This window comes from Paroedura picta, chromosome 8 (genome assembly GCF_049243985.1).
Source record: "Paroedura picta isolate Pp20150507F chromosome 8, Ppicta_v3.0, whole genome shotgun sequence".
Taxonomy (NCBI): domain Eukaryota; kingdom Metazoa; phylum Chordata; class Lepidosauria; order Squamata; family Gekkonidae; genus Paroedura; species Paroedura picta.
In genome coordinates, this window is record NC_135376.1 from 80,161,944 (window position 1) to 80,181,554 (window position 19,611).

The 19,611-nt window shown below is 43.3% G+C and overlaps 1 protein-coding gene across 1 annotated transcript; it reads right to left on the reverse strand.

Annotated features, from left to right (window-relative positions):
- Nucleotides 1-906: 906 nt before the first annotated feature.
- On the reverse strand, nucleotides 907-14,862 carry DDX21 (DExD-box helicase 21). The gene is made up of 15 exons (XM_077350554.1): nucleotides 14,445-14,862; nucleotides 13,115-13,375; nucleotides 12,158-12,233; nucleotides 10,084-10,262; nucleotides 8,667-8,784; nucleotides 7,879-8,064; nucleotides 7,001-7,146; nucleotides 6,447-6,596; nucleotides 5,122-5,283; nucleotides 4,481-4,600; nucleotides 4,012-4,085; nucleotides 3,157-3,316; nucleotides 2,756-2,890; nucleotides 1,843-1,887; nucleotides 907-1,176 (listed from the first exon to the last, which is right to left on the reverse strand). Exons 1-15 carry the CDS (start codon nucleotides 14,838-14,840, stop codon nucleotides 982-984), a joined length of 2,403 nt encoding a protein of 800 aa, XP_077206669.1. The 5' UTR covers nucleotides 14,841-14,862; the 3' UTR covers nucleotides 907-981.
- Between the last annotated feature and the right edge of the window lie 4,749 nt (nucleotides 14,863-19,611).

Here is a 19,611-nt window from a genome sequence, read left to right on the forward strand (position 1 = left end):
CTGGTTTTATGCCTTTGCTTTTTGATTTCCTCACATATTGGTCAGGTCCATGAGGAAGTAATTTTAAGCATCCCCCCCCCCCACATTTGATCTATTGCATCAAAACACAGGCCAAAAGATTCAACTGTTGCACCCTGTATCAAAACCTGTACGTCTGTAGTCTGTATCCGCAAAGGAGGGGATGTCTTTGGGAGCTCATTGACTGACTGGGTAACACCATCTGTTTTAAAACTGCATCATTTAAGCACTTGTTTTTATTTCAGATTGATGACACTGAAATATGGAAAGGTCTAAAAGGCGAATTTCTGCATTCTCAACTGATTTCAAAAGTATTTAAGTTTTTCGTGCGTCAGACAAGAATTTGAAGCAAAATGCACTGCTAGAAAGACTGTCTTGTGCAACAAAGTTCAAGGGGTGGCCTTGCAGAACCAAACTCTCAAGTCAAGGTACCCTCACAGGATTGCTAAGAAGATACCAAACATTCCACTCAACCAGTTGGAAGAAAAATTAAAATATAAAAACAAGGATTATAGAGTACAGATTTAGCAGCTGTGATTCTTCTGTCATAAATGGAAAGAGAACCCATTGTGCAGTTACTGGTGTGCAGTTAGTGGGCAGCTTGGACTGATAAAGTTCTAGGATAAATTTGTTCTTTTCCTGTCTGTCATGTGCTCCCAAGGTGATAGCCAGCAACAAAAATGCCTGGAGAAAAATGATTAAGTTACCTCAAGCTGTGCCCCACCTCTAACCCAACTCCAGTATCAAGAGGCTTGTAAGGCAGCGGTATAGTAGTCTTTAACGTTATGCTAACACAGTAATGCAACACCAAAACAATTTGAACATCCATCTTTTAAACAAATAACATTAAGATGATAAATCTACACCAGTAACAAAAACTACCAAAGGTAAGTGTAAATCACTTTATTATTACTTCTAATAAAACAGAAGATTTTTTAAAGTCCCAGGGATGTTAATGTGCAATCAAAAAGCCCGATCAAAGCTTCGTTTCTGGCCCCTGTTTCTGAATCGGTCATGTCGGTTGAAGTTGCCACCTCGCCTCCCATTTCTGAATTCTGAGTCGCTGCCACCTCGGCTACTGTCACGCGGTGATTCTTCAAGCTCCGGCAATGCTGTCGCCACAGAAAGTTGCCAGCGTCTTGAGTCTTGCCACATTTGCTAATGAAAAGGAAATCTCGTATTACTTCTAAAATACAGGGCTGGATCCTAAGCAGGATGAACAAAGTAACACTCCTGGGACAAGAAATTCCCCCTCTACACAGGGCTCACTGTAGTTTTCAAAAAGCAGCCCCCGAAGATTTGGATGAAGTACAGGAGATGGAGGTGAGAGGAATTAGGTTGCAACCTGTATGCACTGGAATAGGACTAAAATGACATGAAGTTTCAGCTGAGAGATTACTGGAGATTACAACTATCAACTTCTACTCCTTTCCCATCAAACATATTGGTTAAGTATCTCAGCGGACAGATCTCGGTAATAAATGTTTACAGCAAGAAAACAGAGGACTTTTAAAAATAGTCTGAGTGAACAGATTGTATAAGTCATATACAATCTTATTTTGATGTCCATTTTTTGCCACTTCCATATGCATATGGAAAATAGAAAAGAAGAAGGGGACGACAGAGAATGAGGTGGCTGGATGGAATCACTGAAGCAGTTGGTGCAAACTTAATGGACTCCGGGGAATGGTAGAGGACAGGAAGGCCTGGAAGATCATTGCTCATGGGGCTGCGATGGGTCAGACACAACTTCACACCTAACAACAACAACAACAGAAAATAGGGGGAGAGGGGAGATTCTAAATGCTGTTTTAGTAGTCTCACCTGGATTTTACTTAGTTCAGTTGCAGGGATATCAAAGCATACACCCTAAACAGAAACAAGGGAGAGAAATGAAAACTCAAGGCAATTTTATCCATTGAAGAGAACAGCAGCAGCAGCTGCTCTATTACAAAGGTGGCTCCAGCATATGACATCCTTTCAAAGGCAGGGAGCAAATGAGCAACCCATGCTCTGGTAAATGCTAAGTACTTTACAGACCAGTATGAACCATCTGAAAAGGGCCATCTCAGGATAACACTAGATGTTGGGTATTGAACAGTAACACAAACCAAATGGCAAACAGGATACCTAACTGTACCTGGAAGTTTTTCTACAAGACTCTTAAGTTCACAAACAGTGGTTTTATTTAATCCTTGAACCTACAGTATGAATAAAAATTAACTGCCATCCTAATTGTAGAACTTCCAATATATACATCATACTTTATAGTGTATTGTTGAAGGCTTTCATGACTACAATCAATCGGCTTTTGTCATTTTCTCAGGCTATGGGGCCGTGTTTTTGCTCCTAACATTTCAGTTGCACCCATGGCTGACCTCTTCAGAGCTCTATCACAGCAAGATGTCTATTGCTGTGTGGCACAGAGAGATACACATTTTGCTGTGACAGATCTCTGAAGGGGCCAGCCACAGATGCAGGCGAAACATTAGGAACAAAAACTACCAGAACATGGCCCTACAACCTGAGAAAACTACAAAAGTCATACTGGATAATACTCCTAAATTCACAGCCATCCTGAATGTCATTTCAAAATGAAAGAAACCAATGCCACTTTGGCTTTTAAGTGTAAAAACTTCTACGGCCACATTACCAGACAAAGGAAAAGTCAGTGTTGCAATCATATACCCAAGTAAATGAGCAACATCCACGGAATGCACACAACAGTATTTCTTACCGTCTTCCCCTTGAGAAAACGCATCCTATTCACTTTGTTGTCAATGTCCTCGCCCAGCTGTTCTTTCAAACCCCGCCAAGCATAGCCAATGTTGTGCATCTCCACTGAGCACTGAAGTGTCATGGTCACGTAACCCTTAAACAAAAAAGACAGGTGTATATGTTTACAAGGGGAAAACCCCACAAAAGTATACTATTAAGACTTTAACCTTCAGTACAAGAATCTAGTTCCTTTCCCGCTTACATGGCCATATTATCATATTTTCCCCTCTGGTGGCATTGCAGCATGGATAGGACTATGGCATCCCAAGCAGTAAAGCCAAACACATTCAACATGAAGTAATCTTCAAAGAGTTTGAACACACACACAAGTGTTTTACTGCTTTACAGTATTGTATTTACCACATCGGAATTGAGTAAGGATCGTTGATCAATGGAGGTAGCTCCTGAAATATGAGCCAATGCTGCTGCAAGCGCTTCTACCGCTCCTTTTTCTTCTATCAGCCGCTCAGCAGACTGTCTGAAGTAGTCAACAGCAGAAGGAGGAATAGAATCCAAAGACCTGTACAAAGTGTTAGAACTTAGTCTAGTGCAAACGTTGACATGTTTAGAATCCCAGCGTATTGCCTTAAGTGTTCCCCATTATGAAGTCGTAAACTTCCCATCCCTGGCAATTATTAACACCATCACTCAGTGAATCAGCCACGCAAGTATCTTTCATGTCACTCATCCCTATCTGAATTGGGACATGAAAAAGATTTAGCATTTAGGTTAGTGGTTCTCAACCTTCCTAATGCCATGATGACCCTTTAATACAGTTCCTCATATTGTGGTGACCCCCAACCATAAAATTATGCAACTGTTCTTTCACAGAAATTAAACCGAAACTGACCAATGGTGTGAAGATCCATTGTTCATGATTGTATATAAATTGGTTTTTTTCCAGGATTTCTGCTCTGCCTCTTGTTCCACCATCTCGCTCTTTTCCACTGCTCCAGACAGACGAACGCTCTATCTCAATCTACCCTGCAAGGCTGTTGTGTGGATGGTGCCCCCCTGGCCAAGCTGCTTGCCTTGCCGCGACCCCTGTGAAAGGGTCATTCGACCCCCAAAGGGGTCCCAACCCCAGGTTGAGAACCACGGATTTATGTGAAGTCTGAGAATGGATGGAAGTAGTTTGGGAGCAACGAGAAAACATTAAAAAGACCTGGAGTTTGGGTAGGGTGCCACTCTAAGGAATCTAAACACAAACAATACCTGATTGCATCTTTACTGGAGGCTTTTATTATATCTGTTGCTGTAGGCACACCTACATGTTTAAATGTAATCCCCTGAAATTAAAAGAAAGAAGGCATGTTGTTTAATACATCACTTGGCTAAACTAGCCATCTAGTCTAGCGCATGGGTAGTCAACTTGTGGTCCTCCAGTTGTTCATGGACTACAATTCCCATGGACTACAATTCCCATGAGCCCCTGCCAGCAAATGCATGAGCCCATGCCAGCATTTGCTGGCAGGGGCTCATGGGAATTGTAGTCCATGAACAACTGGAGGACCACAGGTTGACTACTCCTGGTCTAGCATACTTAAATATTTTATGTACAATTTCCACAGTACGTTGTAATGCATGACATGCTTACCAACATTTCATTTCAATAAAAGGTACAGCTAAGATGCATGCTCAACACATGAATAAATTCAAAGCCAGAAGAAATTCAAAGAATTACCGCTTTCTGTTCTACTTGTCTTAGCTGATAATCTTCCTTGCGCTGATAGAGACAGATACATATCCCATTTCGTCCAGCTCGACCTGTGCGCCCAGAACGATGGATATAGGAGTCTACATCCTTCACAAATGAAAATACAAATGAGAGGTTTATCTTGCCTTACCAAAAAGTGAGAAAGATGCAAGCCAAAAGGCTAGGATTTACTCTAACACATAAAAGAACATCTGGTTAACTACACCCAATGGTAAATAGACTACCAAGAAAAGGAGGCTTCCAGGCTGCTTCTCTCCATAGGCCCCTTGTTATTTCATCACCATGCACATCTGATGCCAAGAAAAATCAAACTGACCATATATTGTACATGAGACTTGATTTCATATATTTCACTGCAAGCTATCTTCTAATGGTCTCCTGACAGTAAGAACACAATTGTGTAAATCCACCCCAATCAATAAATAAATAATTTATAAAGTAGCATTTAATAATATTTATTAAGAAACACCCACAATATATTTGGAATAAAGGTTCTGACAGATAGTTTAACTCAATATCATCCTGGCTCAATTATATACCATGTAATATGAAAAGAAATGCAGGTTTTAATCAAGTTAGCTCCCTGCCATCCCAAATTAGTAACTTACTTTTGGTGGTGCACTCTGGATTACCAGATCAACCTCTGGGATATCTAAACCTCGGGCAGCTACATTGGTTGCCACCAGAACTCCAAATGATCCGTTTCGAAAGCCTTTCAGTGTGACTTCTCTTTGCTTTTGTGGAATGTCACCATGTAAAGATTGTGCATCCTGAGAACACAAAGTAAAGAATGTATGGGAGGAAAGAATAACAAGTAGAACAGTCCAAATGACTATTTCCTCCTTTCCAAAAGGCAGCCTGTAAGAGTTCATGCACTCTTTGGATGCTGGAACTGAATGCATGACCCAAATTCTGATATATCATTATCTTCTTTTATGCTTTTCATATAAAATTCTATGTTCACATAAATGCCTAACCAGAAGAATCTACAGTCAAAAAACACACAAGAGATGAAATAGCAAGGGGAATTTAAGACTAAGTGAGACATTTTGCGAAATGTAACCTGCTAAAATCATTCCATATAGCTAGAAAAATGTATTAAAAACTACTGGAACACACACACTCTTAACATTATTTATACTCAAACTACAGGGTATGATATTAGGTCATCTTCTTTATACATAAAAAACTTACCATCACACCGACAATGTGCCAAGCCTCTCATTGGCCCCCACTGGGGGACTGGGCATGTCCCCCAGTGAGCCCCCCCCAATGCCACTTCCTGGCACTTGGCCTGATGAGGAAGAGCTGCCATTAGATAAGCTAGGGGATTGTGCACTCCATGCTGCTCTCACCAGCCTCCTGCCCACAAGGCGTCCTGTGTTTCCATCATACCACTCTTGCCATCCTCCTGGGTCATTCCCTTGGTTCTTGTGCACTGGGAAACCTGGGGGGGGGGGGGGGCCCTTAGGGCCCCACACCCATTTTTACAACAGGCTTCACTAGTAAATGTATATTTTATCTATGCAATATATGGAAAGGTACAGTGACATGCAGTTAAATTGGGTTTCATTTACACATGCAAGCCAGTTACATCTAATGAGATGAAGTCACTGAACACCAAGCTGTAAGGGACTTAAGTATAGTTCAATAAACAAGCATGATGCATTGCTGCAAGTATTTGCAGGAAGGTAAAAGATGAGCTATTCAACAAACATGAATCCAGTTTGGAAACCCAAAAGAGAGCTTATTTTAGTTCTAGACTAAGAGGATGATTTAAGCCAGGTTCTTAGAGTTTAAAAGCAGTACGAAATAATTACACTTCATGAAGAGACTCCATACCTTAGGATCCAAAGATTGCGTTTAATTCTGATCCCTCCCCATGTCTCTTGGTAACCAACTAGATACAAATATAAAGCAATTATTTCTGCACCTGTTTTATTGAGGCATTCAGAGCCAGTTCAGTTGCTTCCTTTTTGGTCTCACAAAAGATGATAGTCCGTCCATGACTACCGCTGTAGACTTGAATAATACTTCCAATGACTGCTGCTCTTTGGGACCAGTGACACTCAATAGCCAAGTGCTATCAGAAAACAAAATTAACATCCGTTAGCAATAGATTTATTTATTAAGTTTCTAGACTGCCACTTTCGCACCTAGCATCTTGGGGTGGTTCACAACATTTATGTATACAATAATACACTTAAACAAACCTGTATTAATGACCATATCTGTGAGCCCACTTTTATTGGCTGGTTAGTGAATAATAGGCCACCAGAACTACTACTTCTTCTCATTAGAGAAAATGGTTTGGGAGAGGGCTGTCTGTTAGTGCAGCCATTATTACAGTTGCAGCAGGGAGAGGCCCTTTGATGCTTTGTTGTTTATTTGTCCAGACTGGCCTCAATCATAAAATGCTTAGATGAGCAGGTAAGACTACTCAGAGCTTACAAAGCAAATTTCCCCTACTAGGAACAAATAACTTACTTCTACAGTCATGGCAGTCTTTTGAGTCCTCTTTCCAATAAGATCAATTTGCTCGTATCTGGATTTCATATACTTCTTTGCTACATCATAAACCCAATGTGGGCAAGTTGCAGAGAAAAGTAATGTCTGGGGATTGTCTTCTGAATCTTTAAAACAAAACATCTTGTGTCATACAAAGTTAAAACTATTCAACTAAGAACAAGTAATTTTCTAATTGTAATACCTTCATGAAAAATTTGAGGCAAAAGAGAATGCAAAAATTAAAAAGCAGCAAAATGATTAAAAACTTCCCTGTCTGGGGAAATTTTAGTTGGGGGCATTAGGAAAATTACAAACTATTTAGATTTTTAAGAAGAAGAAGAGTTGGTTCTTATATGCTGCTTTTCCCTACCCGAACGAGTCTCAAAGCGGCTTACAGTTGCCTTCCCATTCCTCTCCCCACAACAGACACCCTGTGGGGTGGGTGAGGCTGAGAGAGCCCTGATATTACAGCTTGGTCAGAAGTTTTATCAGTGCCATGGCGAGCCCAAGGTCACCCAGCTGGTTGCCTGTGGGGGAGCGCAGAATTGAACCCGGCATGCCAGATTAGAAGTCTGCACTCCTAACCACTACACCAAACTGGCTCTTAGTATGTTTTAAATATTTTTAAATAACGGTATGTTTTCAATATTGTTACCTGCCCTGAGCTATGTAGAAGGGCAGGATATAGATATAGATAAAAATAATCTATTATCATTACTATCAATCAATTATAATTCTACTAGTAATCAAGCCCGCTGCAGCTATATGCAGCGGGCGCTAGACGATGGAACCCCTCGCAGCCGCGCGGAGCGCAGCTGCCGGTGCTCCCTGGCCAATTCCCCAGGTGAAATGTTTACCTTTCTTATATGCATTTACTAAGATTTCCTCTACTTGTTCAGCAAAGCCCATGTCCAACATATGGTCAACCTCATCCAGTACAACGTGCTTTAGATCAGATAGGTTCAGATTTCCGTTTTGAAGGTGATCTTTGATTCGGCCTGGAGTCCCGACTAAGATATCAATGCCATTCCGAATTAAATCATCTGAAAGGGAAGCCAGGGTTTACATATGCACTTTTAAGGGCTGTAATGAAGCAGAACTAGTACTGCTAACTTTAGCCTAAGACATCTACAATTTGTTACTTGTAATGATGCATGGTCAAATCTAGAGTAAAATTTTAAAGATTCCAAGCTTATTTGGTAGTGCTATACTACCACACACCCTGATGTCGTCTACCTAAACATTTAGAGGATTTTTAAGCGCTTCCATTAACTTCCTTTGCTTTAGAAAAATATCAGTCATGTCTAAATGCCTGTAATTCATTAGCACCTGATGTGCTTCTTCAGCTATGATTTCAAGAAACAGGTTCCCTATATGCAGATTTTAGATTGCACTAAATCCCTCTGGAGCACAGCTGAAGTACCACAAAGCCCACTCAAAGATAGTAAAATATATTTATTTCTAAGCTAGGATATAATGGTAAATGCCTCTTTTAGCAAGTAAGACCACACTGTCAGGATTGATGGCATACAATAATGTAGCACCATCCTTTGCCAACCTAAAAGCAATACTTCCTCCTTTTTCAAGCACTGAAGGGAAGCCTAAAGTATCAGGGATCAGTGCACAGAAACCATAAACTGCTTACGTTGCCCGTTGTATGCTGTTCCTCCATAGAAGCATGCCACAGTGAGCTTCTTTGTGATGTCTTTGAAGTCTCTGGCTACCTGCATTGCCAGTTCTCTTGTTGGAGTGAGTACTAACACCTAAACAGTCAAATAACGATTAGAAATGGCATTACTGCGAATGGAGTACTATGTAAATAAGAACAGAATTCTCATTTGATCTCAAGATAAGGGTATTTGAGAATTCATTTTACTAGAAACACACATGTTCTACACAATAACAATGTATCTTGGTTCTACAGCAGGTTTGTTCAACAAGGGTTTAGTGAAACCCTGGGGTTTCCTGAATGCGTGGGAGTTAATTTTTTATATATATTTTAAATTTGTTCAACATTTATCAGGTGATTTGGCTGTATATGGTCATGTCGACCTGTTTCCCCCCCTCCCCGGTCCCAAAATGGCCAATGATGGGCCTGGAGGGGGTGAGAAGGGTCCTTGGGTTGGGGTATACACAGCTATGCTTCCCAACCATATTCTGCATGATTGGGCCACTTCTGGGGTTTCTCGAAGCCTGAAGGATATTTCAGGAGTTTCTCAACATTAAAAAGGTTGAGAAAGGCTGTTCTCGAGTTATAGGGTTCTACACACACTGGCAAATTTTGAGATGAAAATAGTCTTGCATTCTCAAAAGGCTCATTGTCAACGTGTAATATTTATTATTACGTTCACCTATTTGCAGTTAGAGAAGTGATAGACTCAGCAGAAGTTACCAATTTTATTCAACTGAACTTATTCCCATTTTGTGTTTTTGGATTGCAACCACTGAACAATAGTACCTCAGCCCAAACAATTTCCCATGGCCAAATTCTATTACTATGTGACTCCAACTTTCCTGGGAAGCAATGCTCAGTGTGCAGCTCTAAACCCCTAAACCAAGGAGTTCAGAAGAGTTTAACTTGGTTTGCGACTACTAGAAGTCATGCTTTTTATCATGTGCCAATAATAATCCCATGAAGGTTTTTGCCTTCATGTTTCCAAATTCTTGACACAACCATTCTGACCACTGTCACACAATTACCTAGGTGGCAATTTTGGCTCTTGACATAGGCATTTTTACTCATTACGAGTTACAAGAGATTTCACAACTTCTGTATATACAGAAAATCTGCATTTATTGCAAGGCACATCCAACATTCATGTTTTGTAAACATGTTCTTCCCAGCCATTCAGATTACTTCCAGCCATTAGAAAGCTTTCCTCCATCAGTAGCACAAGCTACAAATGACTATGGGACCAAAAGTCATTTCCTAAAACAGAAGGGGTGGAATGCAAGCGATGCCATGTTAGCTTAACGTAAAGATCACCTGAGTGATCATGACATTTGTGGGAGCCCTGTAAAGTACTACCCTTCCCATTGAAGGTTATAAGTGATTTAATTACCTTTGGAGCGCGGCCCCGCTTTCTTTCCTGGGGGTCTGCCAGAAGTTTCTCAATTAAAGGAACAGCAAAGGAAAATGTTTTTCCAGTTCCAGTTCGAGCTTGGGCTATCACATCTTTGCCCTCATTTATGGGCTTGTAAGTCTTCACTTGGACAGGAAAAAGGTAGTTAACGCCTCGAACTGTGGAAGAATACAGTTAATTTTTAAAGGAAGAAGATAGAAGCTACTATCCAAACAAAATACAAAATGAAAATGCAAAGATATATATATATATATATGAAAAACGTGTAGGCAACTACTTTGTTGAACCCAATTCAGGAGCCTCCTAAAGCATTCTGCCTCCTGGTTAGCCAGATCCTTTTGAGACACTCACAAACAGAAATTATTCCTATCCTACGGTCTGTTTTCCCCAGATATTGGTAAACAGAAACAACTGCTGACAGACTCATCCCCTATGAGTTTTCCCTATCTTTCTTGAAAGCCATTAAAACTAGTGCTCTATTGTTAATACTTGAGTGCTTGCATTGTGAAAAACTCCTGAGGTTTGAGGTTCCCAATCTCCACAGCCTCTCCTTTGTAGATGAGATGCTCTTACGTCTTGACCATTTCACAATGCACAACAAAATCAGAGTCCAGTGGCACCTTTAAGACCAACAAAGATTTATTCCAGAGCTCTGGAATAAATCTTTGTTGGTCTAAAAGGTGCCACTGGACTCTGATTTTGTGGTGCTGCTTCAGACAGATCAACATGGCTACCCACTTGAATCATTTCACAGTTGTGTCTCAGTCCAGTGACACTTAGTGGTGCCTAAGTCCAGTGGTCCCTGGCTCTCAGGAAGTACGCCTGGCCTCAACCAGGGCTACAGCCTTCTTGGTCCGGACCCTAACCTGGTGAAATGAGCTCCCAGGAGAGGTAAGGGCCCTTTTGGAGCTTTCTCAGTTCCGCAGGGACCGCAAAATGGAGTTCTACCAGGTCTTTGGTTGAGGCCAATATGGTTAAGATCTGAGGCCCCCTCTGAAGGGGCTAGAAAAGCCTACCCCTTTTCCCAACTGTCCTGAGGCACACAGCTTGGCAGTTCACTGAGCAGAGGGGATGAAGGGAGTTTCTTATCCGAGAAGGATAATTGTTTTATGAGAATTTTATTGTGGGGTTTAACTATGTTACCTACTACAAGCCTGCTTGACTGGGAATGGTGAGCTATAAGTCAAATAAATGTATAAACTTAAGACTTAACACAAGACTGCAGCATTAGCTGTCTTTTTCTATGTTTCCCAGCGGTAATGTCCTATGATTAACAATACTATTTTAAGTGAGGAAACACTACACTAGTCCTTGTGATAGCTGCAACATTCATTTTAATCCCTTGTCTAAGAATTTTCAATTACTTCCCTTTTTATTATTTAATTTGTTATCCGCTCATGGCGGGTTACAGGTGTCCAGTTAAAACCCCATTAAAATGGACAAGAAATACTGATACAGAAACCAACAACCAATCAACATGGTGGAACCCCCATCCCCAATTCCTACTGCTACCTCCAGTAGCACTGTTAGAGTACATTGAGCTGTTTTCAATTAGTTCCTCACTATAATTCTAAGATCTCTTTCAGCAGCCAAGCAAGAACTCATCAGCCTATTAGCCATACATTTTTTTATTCCAACCAATCTAGTACTGTGTATTATTTTGCTCTTACACAACTCTCACCTATCATTCTGTTGCTCAGTCACCCACTGTGGTAGATAAAAAATTAGCTTTAAAAAAGGATTAGACAGATTAATGGAGATTAGATCTATCTTCAGTTACTAACTGTGGTGAATTAAGGGAACCTTTACATTCAGAGGCAGGAAACTCATGCCAGGAGGCAATATCAGAGAAGGCCCCAGCCTTTATACCCTGCTGGTGGTCCTACATATTAACTGTTTGGTCACTTTGTGAGGCAGAATGCTGGGCTAGATGGACCGCTGGTCAGATCCAGAAGGTTTATTCTTGCGTTCTTACCAGACCTAGCAAAACATGGATCAAAGGGAAGTGCGAAAGAGTGTTCTGTTCCAGACTGTAAACATGCAAAGAATGTACCTTTGAGAAGATCAATAGTTGCTTTAGAAATATTAAAATTGGAAAAGGCTCCTTCTTTTTGCTCTGCAGTTAATTCCTGTTAGATTAAAAAATATATATTTTTAGAAATCCAGAAAGCTTTGGAAATGCCATAATGAGGTAAGAGTGTTTACAATATAGCAAGAAAATTTTCATTAACTCCAGCATTGAGAGAAAATAAGTACCATAATATTAAAAAAAATAATGGAATAACCTTTACATGATTTTCCTTATTGAGTTATATAGGAAGAGACAAAAACATGATGTATTGCAGTATGATTGTGTGCAAATGTTTTAGTGACAGAAATATGGTTAATCAGCAACAGCATGATTAAACAATGGGAAATTTTCCCCTACCAAAACTATTTTGGTTTATCTGCATGCAAAAAGTAAGGCTACAGAAATTAATGTGCTTAGGCTGAAGAAGATCAGCATAGAATTGTGCTTTCAGTCACAACATTTTCAACCCATAATAAAATGTACCCCTATATGAAGAAATTGAGAGCTATAGCGAATCCTTAAAGAAAAAAAAAACTTCAAATAACTTCCACTGAGTTTATTTATTTTTCAATTTATTTCCAGCTGCTCTTGGCCAGGCAGGCTCACAGTGGGTTACAAGTTTAAACAAGTTACTCCTTGGGGACAGAGAGTGCACATAATCCTAGCTATTACAGGTTTATAAATCTTGCTTCCTGGCTTTAATAATGCCTCCTTTAATGGAAACTGTACGTAACAAGATACGTCAGGCATAAACTGGGGTATGAAAATATAAGATGTACTGTCCCACAGAACTCACTCATTTTCCCCCAACCAACAGCACCATGACTTCATATAAAACTAGAAGTCACAGGATCAGCTTTGTCAACATCTTTTGACATTCAACAGATTTGAGCACAAATTCAGTAGTTAAAGAGGAAGTGTGTGAGGGCAGCATCTCACCGGATCTTGGTCACTGTCACACTCTATACTTGATTCTTCATCAGAATGACTTTGATTTTTCAAGTGCGCAACCCCATTAGTTTCAGCGGTTTGGGTTTCATATTCTGCAATTATATCTTCAATATCATCATTCACTACTTTCTTTTTCTTAATTTTCTTTGGCTTGGGAGGTTCCAGTTCTGTATCAGAGAGCTCATTTTCCTCTAGCTGGGATTCTGCATTCTTCAGCTTGTGCTTTTTGGATTTCTCCTTTTTATCCTTCTGAAGAATAAAAATATTAACAATAAAGAATTGATAATCTTGAATTAAAACATATGGAAGTTTTCATGAAAAGCTGTTAATTATTTTCTTACTACTTACCACTAGAGAAAACAAACCTCACTCCAGCACTACTCTAGAAGTTTAATTGAGTTGAAACCACTTCGGAAAAGCAAGTCTTACACTAGCGTCCTTCCCTCTTTTTGTTTATGTAACAATCCAAACATGGATGCTTTAAGCTGATCCTGCACTCAGCAGGGGGTTGGACTAGATGACCTGTATGGCCCCTTCTAACTCTTATGATTCTAACTAGCACATAGAAAAAAAATGAGGCACTTGTGCCTGGATCAAGCTATTTCCAAAATTTACTAGTCAAAAATCTGCACACAATTTAATGAAACTAAAGGCAAACACCAGATGTGTAGGAGTGGACATAATATTGCTGTTTATACTACACGAGAACAATATTCACCTGCATGGTATCTAATATTATATAATCAAGTATTAGTCAGCCCAGCTGCCTTTTGTGTCCCCCCCCCACAAAAGCAATTTTCCAATGGGGAAATAGGATGTTTGATGGAATGCCGAAAATGAAAAACGTATGAAATGTTTCCCTTTCCCCCAACTAGTGAACTGTTCGTAACCATGAACACGTTCGTTCTGTCTTCCTTTATCTACCTGTGAAGGTAGATGAAAGTGAGGATGTGCGGCTGACCCAAGGTCACACACACAGGAAGGGCTCCAAGCCAGACTGGGGATCCCTGACTAAATCCGGCCCCTCGAACTACCACCCCATCTCCCCCCGGACTTTTAAATGCTGAGACGTTTTAATGCTCTTGAAGAACGGCGCGCACGTGTGTTATGAAACCGACAACGTGGCCGGCTCGCTGGGCTTTCGCCCGGCGGCCGCCATGTGGCTCAGTGCGGCCCGCAGCACGCAGGTAGGCCGCTGAGCCCGCCGGCGAAGCCGCGTCCTTTCCCGGGGGCCGTGGCCGCCTACGACTCTTCCTCCCCCCCCCCCCGGGCCGGCGCCAGCCACGAGGCGTCCCCGCGCGGCCTCCCCCGGCCAGACCTTGCGCATCGTGCTGTCGTCGTCGCTGCAGTCCCAGGCGTCGTCGGGCGGCAGGAAGGTGTGGGGCTCGAAGTCGTCGTCGCTGTGGTCGTCGGGGCGGGGGGCTGCGGGCATCGCCTGGGTTTCTTCGCCGCTGAGGTGGTGGGCGAGGCGGCTGCTCAGGGCCGCGGCCGGCGTGAAAGGAAGGAGCTCCGCCCCGCCGCCGCTCAAGAGGAAACGAGGCGGCGCCCGGCGGAGGAAGGCGGCCGTCGAGAAGCCGCAGCGTCGCCAGGGGGAGAGCGGCCGGGGCAGGGCGAGGGCGCAGCGGGCCTGGCTGCAGGGGGAGGCCGCGGGGGCCGCCAGCCGCCACACCGCCCAGGCCACCCGTCGCCCGAACCAGCCGCGCCAGCCTCCCATCTTGCCATGCGCTGCCGGCGGCCTGCGCGCGGGAGGGAAGGAAGGAAGGAGGGAGCGCTGCTAGCCCGCCCACCGCAGCCCGTCACCAGCGCCGCTGCCCTCGCTCGCTCGCTCGCTCGGGTCAGGCGGCCGCTTTCCGGGCCTTGACGCCGCCGGGGCGGAAGGTGGCGGGAGAGAGGCGCAGGCGGCCGCGGCGGCCAGCCGGCCGGCTCCTCGTGAGGCTGTTTGCTTGCCTGCTTGCTTTCGAGCGTTTATTCGCCGCCTGCAGCCCGGATTGTTAAAGGGGTGGTGGTGCTACAATACACTCCAGTTCCTTCATGAAACTTCTTAATTTCTCTTTTTAAACTCTTATTATTTTTCCATCTCGTACATTTAAAGGGGTTTATTTGATTCAACGAGTGCCTTTTTGTGCCTTATTTTCTTTGGCTTGTTTTGTTTTTTTAGGGTCTTGGTATAATATAAACCCCCCCCCCCCCAGTTTAAACCAGCCATCCTTAACCTTTTCTGGGCACAGCACTTTTAGGCGCTCTTCTCCAGTTCCAGCCCCCCCCCCCCCCCGCTATAGGCTGGCCACTTGTGCAAATATGCTATGCTAAAAAGGGCCTACGCTAAGAGTGAAATAACTATACTCAAGCACTTGTGCAAGTATGCTAAGCTAAAAAAGGACTAAGCTAAGAATGAAATAACTATACTTAAGATTGCTAGAACATTTGACCAAGAGAAACACGTGCATTCATTTATTTTCTGCAATGTGCTGATTCAAGCACACACAAAGGAATTACTGGATTTCTTTTTCTTTGCCTTGAAAAAGGTCAAGCTTTAGCAATTAATAACATCAAACTTGAGAAAAAGGGTATTTCAGCACTTCAGTTATCAGGGGCACTCCCTAAATCCTTTAGGTTCCCTTCTCACATTTTTCAGTCCGGTCCCTTTCAAATGTGCCATGACCCCCCCCCCAAAATGTGCCACAACCCATATGGCCTCCCTTGAGAATGATGACCCCCCCAAAATGTGCCACGACCCATATGGCCTCCCTTGAGAATGGCTAGTTTAAACCACCAAATTGATGAAAAGGCCTAAATATCCTGTGTGCCCATTCCCACATTTCCCCATCTTGACCCAAGGCTGGAGAAACTCAATAGCTATGGCCAAAGAAGGAATTACACATCAACCAGCCATTTCAACGGTTTCCAGCCAGGATAGCTCACTTTAAGCAACACTCCCTTCAGCTGTAGACGGTATCTGTGAGCTTCCTTATGCAGAGGAAGGAGGAAGGTCTAGCTGAAGAGGCTCCAAGACAAGGATTGCTCACTAATAAAGTGGCAACACTTTTATTACAAAGATCCTACTGGGCCTCCAGAGGGCACTCATAAGAGGCTGTGAATCTGATAATGGTGCTTCAGTATCCCATATTTCCAGACAAATCACAAAGTCTCTTTGCCTATAGAAGCCTTTCAGAAATACTATTAATAGACTGCTACGAATTAGAAGCCCTGACCTGGGCAGCCCAGGCTAGCCCGATTTCATCAGCTCTTGGAAGCTAAGGAGTTGGCCCTGGTCAGTACTTGGATAGGAGACCACCAAGGAATACCAGGGTCGTGACACTGAGGCAGACCATGGCAAACCACTTCTGAACATCTCTCGCCCCATGTGGTCTGCGGCAAAATGCTGCCCTCCCCTTTGCTGGACAGATTCAAACCGACAACTTGGAAGCATGTTTCCCCCTCTAAGCCAGGCTTTCCCAACCAGGTTTTTGTGAAACTATGAGGTTTCAAAGAGCCTCTTGTGGTGCAGAGTGGTAAGGCAGCCGTCTGAAAGCTTTGCCCATGAGGCTTGGAGTTCAATCCCAGCAGCCGGCTCAAGGTTGACTCAACCTTCCATCCTTCCGAGGTCGGTAAAATGAGTACCCAGCTTGCTGGGGGGTAAACGGTAATGTCTGGGGAAGGCACTGGCAAACCACCCCGTATTGAGTCTGCCATGAAAACGCTAGTGGGCGTCACCCCAAGGGTCAGACATGACTTGGTGCTTGCACAGGGGATAACTTTACCTTTTATGAGGTTTCTTGACAGCTCTGAAAGGGTTTCCTGAATGGGTAGGAGTTAATTGTTTATATATTTTTAATGTGTTAAATGTTTATTAGATGATATGATCATATGTTGATCTGCCTCCCCTCCCAAAATGGCTAATGATGGGCCTGGATGAGGTGGGAAGGGGAGGGGCCCCAGGTGGACACGTACACAGCTATGCTATTCCCATCTTGGAAACACTTCCAGAACAAGGGGAAATCCCAGAGTAAAGGGAAGGAGCTTCTCCTCGAGGGATGTATCCTGCAGTTAAGTGGCCCTGCTGAAGCAAAGACACTGGGCTGCAGGTGGCAGAGGTGAGGCTTCAGAAGGAAAACTAGGAGCTTGCCCCCCTTATCAGGATCTGCCAGATACTGTCCAGTGGTGGTGACTGAAACCCAGACAGAGGGCCGCTCCAGGAGCTCACAACTCCGAGGAATTGGAAAGGTAGAATAGGGTTTGCAGAATTGAAGCAGGCTGGTTCTGTCACATGATCACCATAAAGCAGCTGTGACTTCATTAAAAAACAAAACTGTTTAGAGACTGCTTTTCCCTGCCTAATATTTCCAGCAGCAGTTATCTATTGCAGTAAATTAAGTTTCACTACAGATACTAAGATAATTCATTCCTTAATAAGCTTTAGTGAGTTAGAGTTCACTTCATGAGATGCCATGTGAACATTCCTTAGGCAGATATATATGTATTCAAATCAACAAACAATGGAAATGCAAGAGGAAGAAAGATGTTACAAAGACAGTCCAGTTTAAAACAATATCCAAAAGATAACTGGTGGGAACTTATCATGCAGTGAACTATTCGGATTAGGGTAAGGGGGAGGGCTTCAGGAATGGAACTAGTTCAACAAGTCATTTAGCAAAATTAACATTTTATTTGAATCTATATAGATCCCGCCCTCCCTTATTGCTTAGGCCAGTGGTCCCCAACCTGCGGGCCGCGGCCCGGCGCCGGGCCGCGGCTCCCTCTCCCCGCCCCCCCCCCCCCGCAGTAAAAAACTTCCCAGGCCGCAAGCTTGCGGCCTGGGAAGCTTCTTACTGCAGGAGGGCAGGGAGAGGGAATCAGGGCCGGGCCGCGCCCGTGCAGGCCGTGCCCGCGCGGCCCGATGCCCTGCCGGTCCCCAGCCTAATAAAGGTTGGGGACCACTGGCTTAGGCAGTTTACAGAGGACATGGATTGTGTAACAGTTTATGATATAAGCTTAATAACTGTGGCATCAATAATATGGCATCATCAACAATACTCATAACAGGCAACAATAGAACATTTGTTTCACAAAATAAATGTTTCATCCCAAAGTCTGATGAGAATAATTAGGTTAGTTTGGCTAGATCTCTTATTTCTCCTAGTTCTTCCATCATGAATCGGTGATAGTACTGACAATTATCACGTGAACCTGCACATTGCTATGCTTGAGCCTCATCATGCAGGGGTTGTAAGATGTTACAGTGGGCAGTCATCCCAAGCTGATCTTGTTCCCAACTCACAACATTTACCAAGTAGTTTGTCTACATTCATACAGGGTTGCCAACCTCTAGTGCCGTTCGGCCTTGTTTTAGAAGAACAAAGTTCATAGCATATTTGTTACAAGGGATGTTGGTAGATATTTGAAATCCAAGAGGTCAAGGGCCTCCTCATGCTGCAGTTTCAGTACAAGCATCTCTATTGCTGGCAAGGCAGAATTTTATCCACCCACACACAAAAATATCAAGTTCAGAGCAGGAGAAATTCACCCATACACTTTTAACAAGCGGAAATTAAAAACTGGATCCTCAAAGCTGCAGTAATATATAGATATGAAAACAAATACAATGGAGATGGGTAATAATGTGCTTTCATTTCTAAGGACAAATTATTCTGTTCCCTGTGGGAAGTGAGATTTGTTAGCAAGTGGATAATCCAGGCTCTCTCAACCAGAGTTTTGTGAAACCCTGGGGTTTCTTGATGGCCCTGGAAGGGTTTTCCAAATGGGTGTGATTACATTTATTTATTTATTTATCTATCATACTTATATACCGCCCTCCCCGGAGGCTCAGGGCGGTTTACATAATAACTAATAATTGTAACCAGATAACAGTGCAACAGCACAATATAACAATACAGCAGTACAAACATGTCCAGGGCTTATTGATGGAATTCTGAGGGGGGGGGGGGGGAGCAGGGGCCCTTCGGTTGCTGTTGATTACGTCTGGTCTCAGCCAAATGCCTGGAGGAAGAGCTCCTTTTTGCAGGCCCTGCGAAACTGTTTAAGCACTGTCAGAGCCCTGATCTCCTCCGGGAACTCGTTCCACCAGGTGAGGGCCAGAACAGAGAATGCTCTGGCCCTGGTCGAGACCAGACGGACTTCTTTAGGGCCAGGGATCCTTAGCTGGTTGGTGGCGGTAGAGCGCAGAGCTCTTTTGGGGGCATAGGTGGGGAGGCGATCCCTCAGGTACACTGGGCTCTGACCGCGTATGGCCTTGAAGGTAATTACCAGAACCTTTAGTCTGATCCGGAATTCAACTGGTAACCATTGCAGCTGGTGGAGAATAGGCTGGATATGAGACCTCCACGGTGTTGCTGTGAGGATCCTGGCTGCTGCATTTTGAACCAGCTGTAGTTTCCGGGTCAGGGCTAAGGGCAGGCCTGCATAGAGCGAGTTACAGTCTAGAGGTGACCGTCGCATGGATCACTGTGGCTAGGTGTTCCGGGGCC